The following is a 19,776-nucleotide window of genomic DNA, read 5'->3' on the forward strand; positions in this document are numbered from 1 at the left end:
GGACAGACAGGCCGTGTTCTGTCCAGGTGTTGTGTGTACGTGTTGCCGTCATGAACACGCAGCTCTGCGTGACCACACTCCTGTGTGGTCAGAGGCTGTCTTTCTTCTGGGTGCGTACGCAGGAGGGCACTGAGTGGATCACAGGCTGAGGAGCTGTCAGCTGTTCCCTGGAGCCGTCGCGGTGCGTGCCCCCACCGGTCGTGCGCGAGGCTCCGCGTTCCCTACTTCCTTGCCAGCCTCATTGTGGCCCAAAAGTTGGTTAACCAGCTCCTTTGTCCTTAGGGCTTGTGCAGTCACGGGACTGTGAGCTCCCCTGAGACCGTGCCTCTCTCTGCGACTGCGCGCCCGCTGTTACAGCAGGTCATTCTACCCCATGTAGCACGAGATGCATGGAGATGGCCATTGACATTTAATTTAATTGTATAATTATCTCAAATATTTGCTTGGTTCCCAGTCAAATCTATGAAGTAAGGTGTATCCAGAGAAGTTTATCTCTTCACCTTGCTCTTCCTAAAGGTAACAGTTTTTAAATTTTTTAGTTTACCTTTCAATTTGAAAAACATAAGCAAAGATGTACACACACTCATTCCTGCCCCTCTGCCCCCCAGGGCCTCACCCTGTGAACGCTCTCGTCCGCCGTGCTCTCCTGGCCTTCTAGCCTGGAGGCCTGGCCATCGTAGTTTCTAGAGATGTGCTCACCTTCCCGTCCAGCCTCGTGACCCCCGTGTAGCTGAGCCAGCCTGCCCTCAGTCAGGTCTTACTGCTGGCCTTGTGTTGTGCCGGACTCTGCCGTTACACACGGCGCAAACGTCTTCTCCTATTTCTGATAAAGCCACTTTTGAGCTGTAAACCCAGCCTCCTCAGCCACGTCCAGAGGAACGAATTATCATCAGAACCTGCTGGATGGCTTTCTTCCTCAGGGCCCGCCGCACAGAGTTGATTATTGGTAAGTGAATCATTTCTCTGCAAGAATGATAGGAAATCATCAGAAATTCTTCGACGGGGTATGTGGATTTTTCAGTTTTTGACACCCCCCCCTTTTCCGGTCCAGCCCGTGGACACCTACTCTGTCTCCTGCTTTCCTGACATTTTCCCACGGTGGACACTGCTCGTTTGTGTCACGAAGATGGCTTCCCGGGCTCCTTCCAGCTTCGCTCAAATGGGGAGGCTGAGCTGAGCAAAGGAAAGAGAAGCCCCACCGTGGCCTTGAGGCAGTCTCATCTTCCGGGAAGCTTTTCCAGAAGGTGCAGAGGGCCTGAGGTGGGAAGAATGTGGCAGGTGGCCTGTGATCAGGACAGCCATGCGTCTGGGCCAGAACCTTGGACAGTGGTGTCTCCCCCCAACCCGCACCCCCCACCCCACCCTGACTGCACCAGGGGCAGCGGGAATCAGGTCAGCCAGGTGTCAGCAGATGGTGCCCATGGCCCACCAGCGGCAAACACGTCAGGAGAACCATTCTCTCACGTCACAAGCTGACCTCACGGAGCGTGATCGAATGCTAATGCGGAGGTGAGACAGCAGGGGTACCGTTAACTTGGACAGACACAAAAGACCAACCTCACACAGGCGGGAAGTTTGCCCAGATTCCAGTGGCCGGATTCCTGAAAGTCTGGGGTGTTGCTGTCCTCACAACGTCTCGAGACTTCACGTTAGAGACCGCGGGGCTCGAGAGCAGGGGCCGGTGATCATCCCTCCCGTTCTGCAGGTGGAGAGGCTGGTGCTTGTCTCGGCTCAGACCACCTGGAGAGGTGGCTGGCCTGCGGTCTCCTGACTGTCCACCGCCCCGCAGGTGCTTCTGTAATCCCGGGGACTGGCGGGTGGAAGAGTGAGCAGTGGGCCTGCTGCTGTGCTCCTGGGTCCCAGTCCTGCGGTCCCGTGAGGAGGGCAGTCAGGTGCAGCCTCACGCCTCTGCGAGCCACACAGAGCTGGCCCAGGCAGGAAGCACACAGAGCTGTGACAGAGGGTCTGCTCGTCCTGAGGACACAGGGAGTGAATTCTCCTGGGCAGCAGAAGTCAGGTGGAAGGACCCGGCCCTGGGGTCTCTGCCAGGCTGGACGGAGGGTCTGGGCCGGAGAAGCCCCCTCTGGGGTATTCCCCCAGGCGCCACATTCAACCCACTGCACCGCGAACCAATTCCGTCCGTGCTGTTGCCAGGGTTCTGGGACATGGCCCCCTGCAAAGTTCTCAGCGGAATGTTCCAGAACCATGCATCCTTCAGCTCTTTTTACTGGCTTCTCTCCTTCCTTTTCAGGAAAAGTTAGGATCTTTTTAAAGGGAAAGTTAGCATTTTTAAAAAGCTTGTTGTTCCATGTCTAAACTTACCTCACTGTTCCAGAACCTTTCATGCTCATGAAGCCTGAATAAGCCACTTGTCTACAGCATGGAAGCTCGACCTGTTTTTGTCCTTTCCGCAGACATCCGACTAGAGCGTTTCCATCCTGCTGCCTTCTTGAAAAAATACCGTGGGCTCTCTTTTTTCCTATTATAAACATGGTCCCCATTCATTGTAAAAACTTGAAAACATAAGAACAGAAGGAAATAAAAATCACCCCGAATCCTACAAGCAGTTTTATTTTTTTCACTACATATTATGATAATTTCTCTGTAAAGCGCTTGGAAAACACTATTTCCATTGAATTCTACTGTGTCCTAAGGACATACAGACATACCTAGTTCATTCTGCATTCTCCCATTTCCATGAGTCTTCTGTGTTAAGTTAGCCTTGTGGCCCCTCTCCCTTAGGTGTCTGCCCCTGGGGTTATGTCTTTAGAGCCGATCCTTGGTAGGGTCACCACGGCAAAGGTGTGGAAAGTCTCTGGGGCTCTTCCTGCCACGTACAGGCCGATCGCTCTCCAGACACACACTGACTTATCGATTTATTATGCAGCGGGGTGCCCCTCCCCTGCCCTGGGACTTGAGAGGTGAAACACGAAACCCCGGTTGTTGGAGTTGGCTTTCCTCTGATGGTCGGTACCCTGCGTACTTCTTTCCTACCCGTGTGTGAAGCGACCGCTCCTGTCTTCCGCCTGTTTTCCAACTGGGTTTTCATGACTTGTTTACTGACTCGAAAGCGTTCCTTCTGTCTCGTGCATCTGCTGTGGACAGATTTACCCCACGTGTTCCTTGCCCCCTGGTTTCATGTGTTGATGTCTTTCGATTTACAGAAGCGTTCATTTTGTTTTGTGTAATTAAATTTATGAAAATTCTAGAGAAACCTTGTGGTTCTTGCTTTTCTTTTTCTCCTCTGGTTGGCTGTGCACCTGCCATCGCTCCTCACCCCAAGGCCAGGGCATCGTCTCCTCTCCCGCTTGTGTGCTGTGGCTTTCTTTGTTTTATCACTAAGTCTGAGCCAGTTTCGGAGGTCCGGGTGGTTTTGCCTTCTGAGACTGTCTCTGACCGTCGGGGCTGATGGCCATCCCGACGCACAGGCAGGGTCACTCGGTCTGTCTTCGGGCACCTTGTTGCCTGTCCCACCTTGGAGGCCTGCTTTGCAGTATTCGTTTCCCCAGCTGCATCTGAGAGTGTGGCTGGCGGCTCCCCTGGCCCTCCCTCATGCAGTTGATGGGCCTCCCTGGCTGCTGTTTTGGGTCAAATGGTAAGAATCTGGAAGGGCTGTCCTCGGCACAGGCTTCTAAGCCTCTGCTCTGCACCGGCGAGCTCTGACCAAGTACTCTGTCCTTACAGAGGGGAACTGCTGGCGTGCCTCACCTGTTTGGGTAGTGGTATCGGAGGACCTGTCCCCTGCACCTGCAGATGCAGTGAGAGGCTGGATCCAGGGCAGGGAGGGCACCTGGGGCTGGGTGCTTGACTTTAGCCTGCCTGAGCCTCCATTTTGTCGGCTGCAAAATCGGCTAGCAGTAGTCGCCAGCTCAGGTGGCATCTGGGGAAAGAGCTGAGAGGCCACAGAACATTTTTTCTTCTTGTTACTCTGCGTCTTGCTTGTTGTTACTTGTCTCTGTTACTGGCTGTTCCTCACCCATTATTACTCAGTGCCGTGGCTCAGGATTGTTACTCCCTGTTCCTTGCCATCTAGCTGTTACCAGTCTTGACTACCTCCCCATTGCATCACCGGATTTCCCTGTTTCCGGGCCTCGTTTCTACTCCGCGCGGGTGGTGTGACCTCCAGTCAGGGTGACTTGGAGCGCTGTGGTGGGGCTCTGCCCCAAGCTGACACACTCTGGACCACTCCAGCCTCCAGCGTCATCTGTGCCCTGAGCTTGATTCTTAACTGGCTCCTTTTCCAGCAGATGCCTTGCCTTCCTCCGTGCAGTGGCTCTGTTGTGGTTCCCCCAAGTCCCTCTGCCCGTTGCCGGGGTTGGGACACAGGCTCAGGGACATTGGGGCCCTGGGGATGCCCTGGGTCCAGCCCCCGGCCGCTGTGGCTGCAGAGATGAGCTCAGCGTCCGTGTGTCCCGAGCCCAGCTCCAGCTCCCCCTGAGTCCCATCGACCCTCCTGCCCAGACGGAGGGAACCGTTTGAGATCCCCGTGGACCTTGGCCCTGCCTCTGTGGCCAGCCCAGGGGAGGCAGCACATGGCTGCACAGACCGAGCATCCTCCAGAAGCATGTGGGGAGTGGTGAGGCCTCCGTCATGCGGAAACCTTCCGCAGAGGCGTGGGGCTGGCTCTCCTGATGTGCTGTGTGCACGTATCACCCAGTCAGCTTTCCCTCCAGCAGACAGAGTCAGGCCCGCCCCTCTGTGCCTGGGGTCAGCCCGGCTCCTGCTATCTTCCGGCCTCCACGACCTGGAAGGGCGTGCGTCCCTTTCCAGTGTATGATCAACAGCCTCAGCTCCCGGTGCAGGCGGTGGGCTGGTTGGGGGTGCCCCGGGGAAGGAGTCCTGAGCCGGCACCTTCAAAGGTAAGGGGATGTGAGTCAAGGCGTGGGAGCAGAAAGGACTGCACTGCCTGGACCGGCTGGCCACTTGGTAGCCCCAGACGTGGAGGAGCTGTTTCCTGGCCTGGCCCCACCTGCGCCATTGCTGGTTCTTACAGGGGCTCCGCAGGGGATCAGCTCAGGGTGGGGTGACAGGGCAGGGCAGAGCCTACCCCTAACCTCTCTCTGGCAGCTGTGGGGCCCTGAGCTTGTGTCTGCCCCATCAGGACACGCCCATCACTGCCCTTTCTGCCAGAACCATTCAGGGTCAGGACACTGGGGGCAGGCCTCGCTGCTGCAACCATTTGACCCTGGGGCAGGTGTCCCCACCGCAGTGCACAGAGCACCAAGGCCTCCCACCATGTCACGTCCCTGGATGGAAAAACAAGAATGATTGAGCGGGTTAAAAATAGAGAAGGACTTGGAATTAATTAGACTCTTGAAAAACAGATTAGGCGTAATGACTGTCAGCAAGTCAACTGTTAAGTGACGGGGCTGTGCGGCGGACACGGAGCGTGAGGGCATGAGGTCAGAGGGCAGGGCAGGGCTCTTGCCTGAGCCCCTCACCGGCACCCACCATGCACCCTGTGGCAAGCACAGTAACTAAGGCCCGCGCCGCTAGAACCCCACAGGGTTGCAACGACCCTTCAGGCTCCCAGGAGTGCCGGCACATGGCAGGCACTTGGGCGGGGGTCCTGGGAGGGTGCTACTCTTCTCGTTGACAGGCCTCCCTGGTGTCAGGGTCCTCCTTACAAACTCACAGCCGGGTGTGGAGCTGGCCTGGCTGAGGGGTGGCGGTGACTGGTTGGTAAGTGGGCACCCAGGACAGCTCCGTCCTGGCCTCCACCTGGTGACCCCACCCAGCATGGCCTTAAAAGGGCCCCCTCATTCCAGACAGCTCCTCCCTCCAGCTGGCTGCCTCCCTACACCCCAGACATCTCACATCCTCCCACCCTGCTGCTCCCTCCGCTTTCACCATTGTCAGCGCACAACTGGGTTACCCCCCCTCCTCTCCCCACCTGCCCCACCCCATCCTTCAGCCAGTGCCAGGAAGAAGGTAAAATCAATGCATAAGATGGAGAGTGACAGGTGGGCTCTGGGGCAGCTCCTGCAGTCGAGCAATCAGGGGAGGCCTCCCTGGGGTGGTGACATCCCCTAAGACCTGAATGGAGGATGGGAGAGGGAGGGAATGTGCCCCAGGCAATAGGTCCAGCAAAGGCCAAGATGTCAGGCTTTTTAACCTGGGCTGTTTTGGTGGCGTGAAGTAGTATCCACCACGGTTTCAATCTGCATGTCTTTGAGGACCAGGGAGGCTGAGCATCTTTTCACATGCTCCTTTGCCGTCGGCCTGTCTTCTTTGATGAAGCGTCTACTGTATTCAAACCTTTTGCTGTTTCTTTCATTTGGGTTGTTTCCTTACTGAGTTTTGAGAGTTCTTCATTCATCCATGGGTCCTTTATCAGATCTAATTTGCAAATATTTCTCCCAGTGTATGGATTGTCTTCTCATTCTGAGTATGTTTTGAAGAACGGAAGTCCTTAATTTTGATGAAGTCCACAATTTATCAACTTTCTTCTTTCATGGATTGCAGTTTTGGTGTCATATCTAAGAATTATTTTTGTCACCCAAAATCACAATGGTTTTTCTTCTGTTCTAGAAGTTTTTACTTTTAGTTTTTACATTGAGGTCTGTAATCAGTTTGGGCCTAACTTTGTATATGGTGTGAGGTATGGATCAAGTTTTATTTTGCATAAGGAAAGCCAGTTGTTTCAGCATCGTTTGTTGAGAAAGCCCATCCCTTCCCCATGGAAGTGCCTTTGCACCTTTGTCAAGTCAGTCAGCCGGATACATGTGGGTTTATTTCTAGACTCACTAGTCTGTTTCGTTATCTGTCTGCGTTGACACGAATATCACACTGTCTTGATTATGGTAGCTTTATAACGAGCCTGAAAATCAGGTGGTGTAAGTCTACAACTTTCTTCTTTTTCAAAGTTGTTTTGGTTATTCTGGGTCCTTTATATTTCATACGGATTTTAGAACCAGGTTGTCAGTTTGTACGAAAAACAAAAGCAAAACAAAAACAAAACCTACTGGGACTTTGACTGGAATTTTGTTGAATCTATAGATCAACTTGGGAAGAATTAATCCCTTAATAATATCATTTTCCAATTCATGAACATAGTATATCTCTCCTTTTACTTAGGTTTTCAGTTCTCTCAGTGAAGTTTCACAGTCACAGTCTTGCACATCTTTTATCAGGTCAGATTTATCTCTAAGTATTTTATATTTTTGATGCTATTGTAAATGATACTGTGTTGTAATTTCAGTTTCCAATTGTTCATTGCTAATATGGGGAGATGTAATCAAGTGTTGTATATTGGTCTTATCTCCTGCAACTCTACTAAACTCACTTCATTATTTACAGTAGTTCTTATGAATATTCATCAGATTTCCTATAGATGATGATGTCATCTATGAAAAAAGCCAAATTTATGTCTCCTTTTTAATTGGATGTTGTTTACTTCTTTTTCTTGCATTTTTGCCCTGGCAAGGACCTCCAGTACAATGTTAACTAGAAAAGTTGACGTAGGTTATTTTTGCCTTGTTCTGATCTCAGAGGGAAAGCATTACTATCTCTTGTTGGCTGTAGGATTTTCATAGGCACCCTTAATCAGGTTCAGGAAGTTCTCCTTTATCCCGTTTGCTGAGAGTTTTTATCAAGAATAGATGGATTTTTCTGAAATGCTTTTCCTGCATCTTTTGGGATGATCATATAGTTTTTATTTTTTAGTCTGTTAATGTGATAAATGACATTGATTGATATTCAGATGTAAAGTTAGTCTTACATTCCTGGGATGAACCTTACTTGGCCACTAGGTATTATCCTTTGTATGTATTGTTGGCTTTGATTTGCTAAAATTTTGTCAAGAATTTTGCATCTGGTGGTGAAGAATGTCAGGCAGCAGTTTTCTTTTTTCATAATGTCGTTTTTCAGGGTTGGGTATCAGAGCAAAGCTGAGATCCTAGGGTGGGGAGCTTTCCCACTTCTTCAATTTTCCAGAAGAGTTTGTGTAGAATGGGTACTATTTTTGCCTTAAATAGTAGTCGGATTCACCAGTGAAGCCATCTGGGCCTCGAGTTTTCATGGGAAGGTTTTTAACTGCAGTTTCCATTTCTTTACTAGACGTAGGTTTGTTCAACTACCCATTTCTTATTCAGTGAGCAGAAGAGCTTATTCACGTGGTCCTCAGTCTGTGCTCTGTCCCCTTGCCTTCCCCTCAGACAGGCAGATACCAAATAGCTGGGCGATGGTCCTCTGCCCGGAGTCCGAGGGCTCCCTATGCTCCTGGTCTCTGGGGCCCAGGCCACCTGCCACAGTCCCTGCCCCGTGGCTGGCTCCTTGCACCCCAACCAGTGTCAGCTTTCTAGATGATCTCCGCACCCTCCTGCCTCCAGTCCTTGTTTGCTCCTTGGGTCACCGTCCCCTCCCTGTCATGACGCCCTCCCATCCCCGCTACACCACGTCACCACGTGCCTTTGATGAAACTCATGGGGTGCTTTGCCCAGTGGCCTTGTCGAGTGCCAGCCTGCGTGTCCTTGCCATCCCTGCTTCACAGATTGGAAACAGAGGCTCGGAGCCCCTCAGCAAGTGCAGTCCCACTCATTTGTCTGACTCCGGTTTGGGGGCCAACTGCAGGACCCCTGGGCCCATCCCCAGAGCTCAGCCTCAAGTCTCACGTCTGTGATGTGGGCCATCCTCCCGGCCCCCACACCACATCCCTTAGGCTAGAGGATGTGACTCAGGGTCCTTTGCTGGCGGAAGCCTACCTGCCCTAGCTCAAGTGAAAATAAGGGGCTGCCAAGGGTTGGAAGGCAGCTAGGCACAGCAGGACATCCTGGGATTTGGAGGGGGACATTGGGGCTCACGTCCTGCCTCTCACATCCTGGGTTCTCTCCTTCAAGCTCCTGCCCCTGCAGGGGACCTCTTCTGGGCCACTGCCCCTCAGCACGGTGCTGGCAGCTATCCAGCCCAGCTTCTCAGGCACAGCCACAGCTGGTCCCCCCGTAGCAGGGCCCGTGCCCTCATCCCAGCCAGTGTGTGTGGTGTGGATGTTCATGGCTTCAGGGGGCTACCCTGCAGGGGCAGCTCTAGGGGAAGGGGGCTGGCAGAGTCCAGACCTGCTGTACTGGGCCTCCAGGTACAACCGTCCCGTCCTCCCTCCCTGCAGCCCCGGGGCCTACCTGTCCTTATTCTGCCCAGCTCCCCGCTCCTTCGGCGTCTGGGGCCTCCACAGTGCAGGGTGGAAGCCGGGGCTTTGAGCAAGAGTGCAGAGTGCTTGGTAAGCATTGACCCCTCCTCAGGATACAGGGGGCAGGGTGAGGCCTGGCTGCTGCCCAGAGGCCCCAGTACCACCCTAAGGGGTTGTCTCCTTTACCCCCTGGGGCCAGGAGAATCCCCGTCTGAACAGCCTCTTCCCCAAGCACAGCATTTCCTCCCATCTTCATGGAGACAGACACAAGAAAACAGTTTTAAATTACGGAGTGTGGCACACAGGGAGACTGTGTCCGAAGCCAAGTTCACCCGCTGCTGTGTTCACCAGCTGTGGACACTTCTGTCCTCAGAGCTTCTAAAAGCAGCAAAAGTTGGGGCGCCTGGGTGGCTCAGTTGGTGAACCGTCTGCCTTCAGCTCAGGTCATGATCCCAGGGTCCTGGGACTGAATCCTGCATCAGGCTCCCTGCTCAGCGGGGAGTCAGCTTCTCCCTCTCCCTCTGCTCCTCCCCCTGCTCGTATTCTCTATCTTTCCCAAATAAATAAAATCTTTAAAAAAAAGCAATGAAAGGTCAGGAAAGGTGTGCAAGATGTGACAGCAGAAGGGAACACTGGTCCCTCTGCTCATGCGACGACCACTCCTATTTATTTAATTTTGTTTCTGTTTTTTTGTGGGGTTTTTTTTGAAATGTAGGTATACACATTTTATTTATTTATTTTTATTATTAACATATAATGTGTTACTTGTTTCAGGGGTGCAGGTCAGTGATTCATCAGTCTTACACAACATGCAGTGCTCACGATAACACATACCCTTCCCAGTGCCTGTCACCCAGCCACCACAGCCCCCACCGCCTCCCCTCTAGCAGCCCTCAGTTTGTTTCCTGACATATTTATAAAGTACACGTAGACATGTATTTTTTGTTAATCTGTGTTTCAGGCTTTTCTAGAGTATACGCATATTGCACCTGTTTTAAGAGGGAATGATGTAAAGATCGGGCTCCCATAACCCAGCCATGGACCTTCTCCAGAGCTGGGCTGTGCTGCGACCCAGAGAAGCCAGACTATGGCCCCTACCCCTTCCCGTGGAGGGGGGAGGTGCTGTGGGGCCAGGTAACACCCAGGTGAAGGCTATAAGCCCAGAGGGAGGGGAGAGGCCCGCTGAGGTGTCAGCAGCTGCTCTGGGGCCCTGCCAGGCTCTGCAGTACCCCCCCCACGCCGCAGCCCCAGCTTTGGGAGATGTCTCCTCGGGGCTGTCGGGGACCAAGCTATAGTCTCACAAGTGGACAGAGCCGGACAGGGCGGGGGTGCCAGGGCCTGCGGATACACAGGACCTGCCAGGGCGGCTGTGGGGTAAGTGGAGCATCACCATGGCAACATGGGAGGCACCCTGGCATCAGGTGCTCCCCAGCCTGGGAGGAGGACGTGCGCCCAGTTTCACAGACCCTCCTTGGGTCCAACAGGCTTGGGGTCAGTCCAGGCAAGATGGACTTGCGTGCTGCTGGGCTCTCCCTTCCTCTGGACTCCAGGGGGACTGGCCTGGGTGGCCTGTGTCTGGAGAATGACTCTGAGGGACCCAGGTGTGCCCCGCTGGCCAAGGCCACCCCATCTGTCAGTCATGGGGCTGGGATGACTCAGCGAGAACCGCAGGCACCGGGCAGGGGGTCTGCGGTCTGTCCTCCCTGTTTGGGGAAGCCACGGGTCCCTGGAATGCTCCTCCGCAGCGCGTCCTTTGGTGACAAGGGCGTTCGCCAAGGCCCCACACGAGTGTTGTGGGGCATTTCAGCTCCTGTGTCCTTCTGGATGGGCATTATCCATCGTGATGACCAGAGGATATTTCCAGGAAACCCAGTCCCTGAGTGCGTGGGCATGTGGGGGTCTCGCACGCGGCCACAGGCAGTCTGGGGTCCGCTGTGTCACAGTGGGGCTCCTTTGGGGGGTGACATGCCCACTGAACAGTGTGGGGCAGACCGTCGGCCACTCCTGGGCTGGGCCCTGCTTGGTGCCCATCTCGTGAGAAGTCCTGCGGCTTATGGAGCTTTATGAGAGGCCCAGCATAGCCCCCTTCCGAGCGCGATCCTCCTGTTCCCACTTAGAGGCCCAGGGACAGAGAGTGATTTGTTCACAAGGCTGGACGAGGGTAGAGCCAGGAGCCTTCCTCAGCACCGCGTATCCCGTGAGGGAGGGGAGTGGGAACACGTGCGGCACGCAGAGACCGCTGCTCTTTGTGTGGTCACGGGAGCCCAAGGGTATGCACTCTGGTGTCACACTTGTCCCCAGCCACGTACACCCCCCACGGCTGTGACCGCCTCCCCCTGCCCCCGAGGGCCAGTGCCTGAGTCCTGGCCCTCAGCTCAGCCAGTGGGGACCAGGCTCCTTCCCGGTGGTGGTGGGCAGCCTCACTCCTCCCCAGAACTGGTGGGCACTCGGGAAGCCCCCCAGAGCGGCGGGGAGGGCTGGTTGGGAGTGTGAGCTTTGCCCAGGCGTGAACACCCTGAAACCAGGACGGGGAAGCGGGTTGGTCCAGCCCGGGGAACTGTGGCGTCTCCTGCACGATGGTCTCTCTTCAGCATGTGTGCACCTGGGATCTCAGTTTTAAATCTGTTCACAGAAGATTAAAACATGACAAGATTCATTTTTAAAGGAATGCACAGGTAATAGGCAAATGAGTGACATCTTTTGAAAAAGACGAGGCCTAAGCATGACACATTCTAGAGGTAGGTGGGTTTGTCTGAAGGGCAAGCGGAGTCAGGCCTGGCAGCCGGTGGGTCACGGCAGGGCTGGGCTGCAGTGTGGGACCTCAGAGGAGGAGACACTGGAAGGCTGCTTGGGGCAGGAAGGATGTGCGAGGTGTGTGAGGTGGTTGCTCGTCACAGTGGACCTCGGTCCTGTCCCTCTGTCCCTCTGTCCCTGCTCTCGGTAACTTTGGAGGAGCATTTGGCCTCTAGCTCCTCTGTGTCCTGCGTAGCTGTTGTCCTGGGGGTGGGCGCTGTGCCCCATTCTGAGTGTGCACTCATGCGTGCACATGCATTCTCACCTCCGTGCACGCACGCACCTGCACTCAAGCCCACCCAGGAGAGATTTAATGGGTGGGGAAGTTATGTCTTGGCTCCACCGCCCTAGCACAGCTGGGGACCCCCGGCTCCCTGACGATGGGGCTGCGGGCAGCCCCAGGATGCTGAGGGGGAGCAGGACTCTGCCCCGGGCCCCAGCACTCGAGACAGAAGCGTTACTCCCCACCTCAAGGTGCCAGGCAGCCCCACGCCCCTCTGCCCTCCCCACTCACCTCCCGCCTCCAGCCCCGCCTCACCGCCAGAGGCAGCAGGTGCCGGGGCAGGCCCCTCCCACACGTGCTCTTCCCCCCCTCGGTGCTCCCGCGTCCACTGCACAATCTGGGATGAACTCAGCAAACAAACACCTCCTGGCAAAGCGATTTCCCTAGAGGTTTAAACATTGATTATGAGCTTAGACTCCCTTGAATGATTCGAGCCATAATCACACGTTTTATGTGACCGCCTCTTTGAATGCCTGGCAGGCGCCAGCGGGCTCCGTGGGTGGGAACTGGCTGTGTCCTCGGTGCTAGGACGGCCCCGCCTCTGCCCGCCACTCACGTGTGTGCACTGACGCCCTCCACGCGTGATCAGCCTCTTCTCACTGGACCCAGCGGTGGCGATTCGACTGTCCAATCTGTCTGTAAGGAGCAGTTTCTGGGCCCAGCAGGTGAGACAGACCTGGGCTTGGATCGCGGGGCTTCCCTGGGGCAGCAAGAGCAAACTACCACACACGGGGCTTCAAACAACAGGAACGGCCCTCGTCACAGTTCTGGAGGCCAGAAGTCCAAAATCAAGGGCCACGCTCCCTCTGGAGGCCCCAGGGAAGAGGCCTTCCTCCTGGCTCCTGGGGCTCCTGGTGCTTGCGGGAGTATGGCTGTGTCCCCTGGCCTCTCTTCCGTCCACGCACAGCCTCCTTTCTGTGTGTCTCTTCTGCTCCTCTTAGAAGGAGCCTTATCGTTGGAGTTAGAGCCTGCCTGGACAGTCCAGTCACGGGTACGGGTTTTGAGGTGGACACATGTTTTGGGGGCTTTCCAACTCCTCCCAATGGAACCGTTGCATCAGATGTGCCTTCACGGGGGACGAAGCAGAGACGCGCTCTGAAGCTGTGAGGTGTGAGGATGCTCTGCTGGTAGCTCCTTTTCCTGAACCCCATCTAGCGTTCCAGACATAGGGAAAGCGTCTGTTCACACAGAGGGCCCACTTCTCCTCCCCCGCATCTAATGAATTCAATAGTCTTTGTTCAACAGATACAGATTGGGAGGTTAGTGAGGGGTGGGGGAGCTGCCGTCGATGCTGGGCATACAGCAACAAACAGAAGAGAAGTTGCTGCCGGGCCAGCCTCACATCCTCCCAGGATAAGACAGAGTCAGCACACACGGGCTAAGTCAGGGTGCTGAGTGACCCAAGTTGCACAATGCAGGGTAGGAGCAGGAAGAGAGCTGTTGGGGGGGGGGGATGTTTCCTGCGTGTGGTCAAGGAAAGGCCTTCTAATAAAGCATACCAAATAGAGGCTTCTGGGGGTATCCAGAAAACGAGCATTCTGGGCCCAGTGACCTCTGTGCAAAGGCCCTGTGGCCAATAGCATGTTTGGCTTCTCTGAGACAGCAAGGAGGAAGTCTCAGAAGCATTAGGAAGTGGAGGGTATGGGAGGGGAGGTTGACAGAGAGGGGTCCAGACTATGCCAGGCCCCATAACCTCCGGTAAGGATTTTTGCTTTGGTTGGACTACCTGGAAAGCAGGGGTGGAAGGTTGCAACAGAGGAGAGACGCGTTCTGACTTCTGTTTGAAAAGACTCTGTGTCCTGGGCTTTCGGTAATGTCGGTAGGAGCTGCAGCTCCTTGGGGTGGCCCCTGGCATGTCCAGGGGAGTTTATGCCTGGTGAGTCCTGGGTGCTGGCTTGCTCTGAGGCCTGGGGTGAGTCCTGGCGCTGTGAGTCCGCCAGAGGCTGCGCCGTGGGCATGCCGAGCTGGGCAGGGCTCTGCAGGAGCCCTGGGGCCTGGCCTCTGAACACAGTCCCCAAGCTGTCAGCCTGCTGGCTGGGTGGCCCAGGGGCAGGGGCAGTCCCTGGCGGATGCTGGCGTGTGGGGAAGCAGGTGTCTTCCTGTAGATGTGAGTGCCCCTCTGCCTTCAGCCTGTGTGGTGTCCACAGAGGGTCCAGTGCCTGCCGTCGGCCAGCAGTCTGTCCAGCGACTGCCCGTGGACAATCAGCACCCTTCCAAAGGGGTGGCCCTGGGCAGTGCCCAAACAGTGGCCATCCCTGTGGCCCCTACAGACCGGCCAGACCCAGACAAGACCTGGGCTCAGGTCCCAGGTGAGATCCCGGCTTCTAGCTCCTGTGGTCTCTTCTTTTGTTCTCCTCGGCCCTTTGAAGCCGACTTCCTGCCTAGAATCTGTGTCTTTGTGGAGTTTTGTGTCTCTCTCTCCGCCAACCCCCGGTCCCTGCTCTGCCGGAGTCCCAGGCTCCATGGCCTCAGCTGTCTGTGGCATCAGAGACTTTCGGTGTGCTGGCCGCGCTCCACAGTCTCCAGGAAGACACCCCAGCCCCCTGGGCATTGAGCTGCGGGGCTGGGGCTGCAGGGCTGAACTCCAGGCGCGCCCCCCCCCCCCCAGACACACCTACCTCCGCTCGGAGGCAGACTCCCCGCCACAGGCAGGGCTGTGATGCCATCTGCTGCCGGCAGGTGCCTCCTTTCTCCTCAAAATAACGTTTATTCTGATGACAAAAGTAACCCTTGCTCACTGAAGACACTTGGGAAAAGACTAATTTATCTGTAGTCCCGGTATTCAAATAAATGTGATATTAATGTTTTGATGATCTTTCCCCATGTTTCACTATGTACATATGAGATCTCTAATTTTTAAAATACTACCTTTTCGTTTAATATGCTAACACTTCTAGCATCTAACTACCCTATGAAGTGGAAAGCATATGGATGGGACCCAATTTGTTGAGCCAACCCACTGTTGATAGAAATTTAGCTTATGAGCTGTTTCCTGAATATGAGTTTGCTAGACGATTACAAGAAAAACATGCCTTTATTTTCTTAAGTGTGCACTTGAGTGGTTTTTAGTGTGTTTGCAGCTATGCACACATTTCTGTCACCCCGTGAAGAAACCCTCCATATCCGTGAGCACTGGCTCCCGTCTGCCCGCCGCCAGCCCCTGGCAGCCCTCCGCCTCCGTCTCTATAGATCTGCCTCTTCTAGACGTTTCAGATAAACGGAGTCACACACTGTGTGACCTTTTGTGAGTCGCTGTGTCGCAGCCTCGTGTCTCCCTGCTTCCTCCGTGTTGTGGCGCACGCCAGCTTCCTTCTGCGGCTCAGCAGTCCCCGTGTGGATGGACGGCAGTTGTTCGCCTGCTCATCTCTGGGTGGACGCTTGGATTGTGCCCACCTTTGGCTCTTGAAAACAGTGCTGCTGTGCACATTTGTGCTCGGACTTCGTTTGGGTGCCTGCTTCCAAATCCGGGTAAAGCCGTCACTGACCCCGGGGATCTTGAGTGGCAGTGGACATTGCCAGCAGTGAGGTCCCCACCCCCTTCCCTTACTCAGCTCCCAAGGCAGGGACAGGAGCTGGGGGGCAGCCAGGCGCCCCCATCCTCAGGGCAAAGTCAGGGGCCCCGTCCACGGAGACCGTGCGGCTCAGGAGGAGAGCGCCATGGCTGAGATATGGGTCCCAGCAGAGTGCAGGCACAGCCAGCCCCACGGCCGCCGGCCTTCCCTGCTCCACACTCCAGCAAAACATGAAGTGCTCATAGCGAATGTTCATCGTGTTCGCGCGTGCCGGCAAAGTGCACGCTCATGCACCCCCTTGGCTGAAGGAAGGGGGCCCGTGGAGCCCTGGGGCCCCGTTCAGCCCAGCCTCCCTCTGCACTGGGGGGGGGGGGGAAGGTATCACACCTTTGCGCTTCTCAGTGGTCTTCCATCGGGGGTGGTACCCCCGCCTAAGACCCCTGCAGTTCTGCACGTGAGGAGCTGTGACCGGCACCCCTCTACCTCTGTCGACTCTGCCACTATGTAACCACTGAGCCACCAGGGTCACCGTGAAGATCCGGCCACATCTGCGGGCCACAAGGGCAGAGCTCCACATGTGTGTTGTGTGGGTAGCTCCTCTTTCACTCAGATGGTGCCGAGTTCTCTTTCTGAAGTTGTGGCCCAGCGCACTCGGCCCCCAGCCGTACCTCCCTGTGAAGACAGACAGCTGAGGACGTGAGGACGCCATGTGCACTGAGGCAGGCCTCTGGCGTGGAGAGCAGACCAACTCCTCCCCAGAAAGAAAAGGACATAGTGCAGTCAGCTGTTGGCAACTTTTTAAAAGTTATAGTGAATATTTCTAGACAGATAAAAGGCTTGTATCCGTGAGACGACAGGGAGAGCATAAATTAAAACGTCAGGGAAAGGCTGTAAGGGAAAGTAGAGAAATTTCCCTCGATTGTAGGACAGAGGGGTAGAGGGAGAAGAAAGGGGGGGAGTGATGTGGGAATTGGATGCGCCCCCCAGTGAGCCCTTGAAGCTGCAGGGGAGGGAAGGGGCAGGACCCCCATCTTCTTAACAGAGTCCCACACGTGGGGACTTAAAATGACAGGAAGTTACCCTCTTACCGTAGGGAGGCCAGGAGTCCGAAATCTGGCAGGGCCACCCCCCCTCCAGCGGCTCCAGTGCAGGGTTCTTCCTGCCTCGTCCAGCTCCCAGGGGCTGTGGCGCCCCCCACCTCTGCACCCTGTCCCACTGCACCTCCTCTCAGAAGGACACATGTCATTGGGTTAAGGACACCTGGTAATCCAAGATGACTTTCTCCTCTCCAGCTGCAAAGACCCTTTATGCAAATAAGTCATATTTGCAGGTTCCAGGGGTCCAGACGTGGGCACATCTTTTGGGGGCCACCATTCACCCCGCTGCGTAGGGAGTAAGTAGGTGAGTTGACTCTCGCGTCGGAGGAAGTCCGTAGATCAGGTTAATCCTGCAAAGTGAGAAGGGGCAGCCCGGGCCTGTGAGTCCGCAGCAGGAGAGGGCAGGAGTTGAGAGCTCATGGTGGTGGACAGGGCGGGGGCTGAGTTAGAAGCCCGGCTGCGCAGCGGCCTCATTAGGTGCCGCGTGTGGCCTTGGTAACATCCTGACGCTTGGTTGTGAGTCCGGGCAGCGGGCGCCTCCGAGGCAGAGAGTTTTGTTCTCACTCTCGGGCTTCCAGGCTCCCGAAGCCCCCTGCCCGTGCTCCCGCCCCACGCTCCCCGTATTTCCTTCCTCGTGCAGCGGCTCCATGGCTGGTTCCTGCTCCTCACACCAGGTCGGGCTGGAGGCCGCCCCCTCGGCGACAAGAGAGAAGATCCGGTCCAGGTTCCACGGCAGCCACGACCTCATCCACCGCCTCTTTGTCTGCATTTCAGGTGCTCAGCTGGGCCCGGGGCGGGCGACACTGGGCGGAGGGTGGGGTGCTGGGGGTGCCAGGCTACGGGAGCACCCCCTCCCGATCCTGTCTGGGGACTTCCCCACCGTGTCATGTCTTCATCCCCAGCCCGGGGGTGGGGGGGAGGCTTAATTCCTCAGCGGGTCCCCCACTGTGATTAGGGAACCCACGGCTCCCATGGGGGCCTCGGCCACCCACACGGGGAGGCTCTGCTCAGTTTGTGGTTCATATCTTAGTGTACCCTGCCTAGTTTTGTTTCCTTCTCTAGGGATGGCTACACCGTGGGGGGAGGGGAGGACAGGGAGATGCCTGTTTCGTCCCGCCCCACCCCCGGGGAATTCAGAGGCACAGGAGCTTTTCTTTAGTTCTGAGTTTAAAATAACAAACATATCTGTGTGGTTCACAGTATAAAAGTGCACACTGCAGCCCCCTCCCCAGCCTCCTGCACGCGCTTCCCACCCTCACCTTTGAGGGATGGGCTCCCATGGAATTTGCCCTGCGGCCCGCCCCGCCTGCCTGGCGGTCCTATCGAATCAGGGTCATGGGGTGGGGGGGCAGGGAGGTCGTTCCGTGCTGCCAAGGGCCCCCACAGGCACTGCCGAGCCAGGCCAGGTGCGACCAGGAGGACCTCAGGCGACTCTGAGCTCCAGTTTGCACAGGTTTGTGTATGGGTTGAAGGGATGTCATGCCTAGCAGGTGCACAGAGAATCTTCTAGAAGCGCTGACTACAGCACTGTCACTGGCACGGGTCACTGGGCTTCCCATCCGGTGGGACGCCCGGAGCTTCTCCCTCACTTTGCTGTGCGGGCAGCTGGTTGCCCCCAAAGAGCCAACCCAGCACTGCTTTCCACTGAGAAATGGCCCTCATTTTCAGAGGGAAGAGACCTCTGCGGGGCGGGTGGGGGGAGTGCTTTCCCGCCAGGGAGGGGTCTGTCCGTGTCATCACCCTTGCCACCAGCCTTCCCTTGACTCCTGAGCCTTAACTTCTGCCAAACTGTGGCCCAGGGGCTGGGCGGCCCCCTCTTGCCCTGACCAGCCCGAGGATGCGTCAGTCCTGGGCCGCAAGATCTGGCCGAGGTCACCCAGCTAGCAGCCTGGAGCCCCTGCGGCTGGTTGGCCTGACCTGCCCTCCCTTTGTCCTCTCGCAGGGGTGGCTGACCAGCTGCAGACAAACTATGCCAGCGACTTGAGGAGTATTCTCAAGACCCTTTTTGAGGTCATGGCCACCAAGCCTGAAACCGACGACAAGGAGAAGTTAAAGAAGGGTGAGTGCTGCCCACTTTGTGTCTGCCCCGCCCCCCACCCACGGAGCCGCACCCCCACCCTGAGCACACGCCCCTCCGTCCGGCCTTTCCGTGACCCACCGCCTCCACACGGAACCCACCGGCACTGCCAGGCTCTCCGCTAGGGACCAAGGGGCACAGGTCACAGGCCCCGCAGGTGCCTCGGCGGCTTTGCCAGTGGCTCCCAGCCCCACAGGCACACGTCTGTGCCTGCAGCTCCTCCTGCTCCCCCCTGCATGTGCTCCAGCAAGGTCACCCAACCTCTCCGGACCAGCGGGCTGGGGGGCAGTGACACCCTGATGCCACACAGTCACCACCACTGTCGCCAGAGCAGTTGGGGCCAGCCCAGAGTCAAGGAGGGGGCCATGGCCCCACCTCTCCGGGGGGGATGTGGCCGTTTATGGCCTGTGGCCACCTGTGACCTGCCTCACGTGTTTACAGATGCCCACACATCGCAGGCACAGACACACACACACACACAGACACGCACACACTCACACACGTACTCACACACTCACATGCACGTGCACTCTCACACACGTGTACTCACTCTCACATGCATACACACTCACCCTCACGCTCACACGCTCACACACAAGTCTCGCACACACATGCACAGTCTCACGCACCCTCACACTCTCACATGCGCGTACATTCACACACGCACACTCACCCACCCTCACACACTCTTTCCCACTCACACACGCACAGTCACACCCTCACACACACACACACACACACACACACTTGCATGCTTCCACCTGCATGGGGTGAGGAGAGGGCCTGACCCCTGCTCACCATCCCCTTGTGCTGGGCTGAGATACCTGTTCTGGGCGCACTGCCCGTCCTCACTGGGTGTCTGGGCACACAGGGCAGCCCCCCGGCCATAG

General features: G+C 56.2%; 1 protein-coding gene across 4 annotated transcripts in view; it reads left to right on the forward strand.

The window, feature by feature from the left end:
- Positions 1 to 19,776, forward strand: part of ZFYVE28 (zinc finger FYVE-type containing 28) — a 114,445-nt gene that overhangs the window by 90,072 nt on the left and 4,597 nt on the right. For 2 of the 4 annotated variants that reach the window (XM_045774760.2, XM_087864342.1), the window contains 2 exons: positions 17,450 to 17,583; positions 18,752 to 18,868. In XM_045774760.2, coding sequence (XP_045630716.2) covers positions 17,450 to 17,583; positions 18,752 to 18,868 — 251 coding nt within the window. Of the gene's footprint in view, positions 1 to 454; positions 517 to 608; positions 3,215 to 17,449; positions 17,584 to 18,751; positions 18,869 to 19,776 lie in introns of those variants that run through there. The other 2 variants (XR_006775739.2, XM_045774761.2) reach the window with 2 other exon arrangements.

The sequence above is a fragment of the Ursus americanus genome, chromosome 8 (assembly GCF_024610735.1).
Source record: "Ursus americanus isolate L20-20 chromosome 8, mUrsAme1.1.p, whole genome shotgun sequence".
NCBI classification, from domain to species: domain Eukaryota; kingdom Metazoa; phylum Chordata; class Mammalia; order Carnivora; family Ursidae; genus Ursus; species Ursus americanus.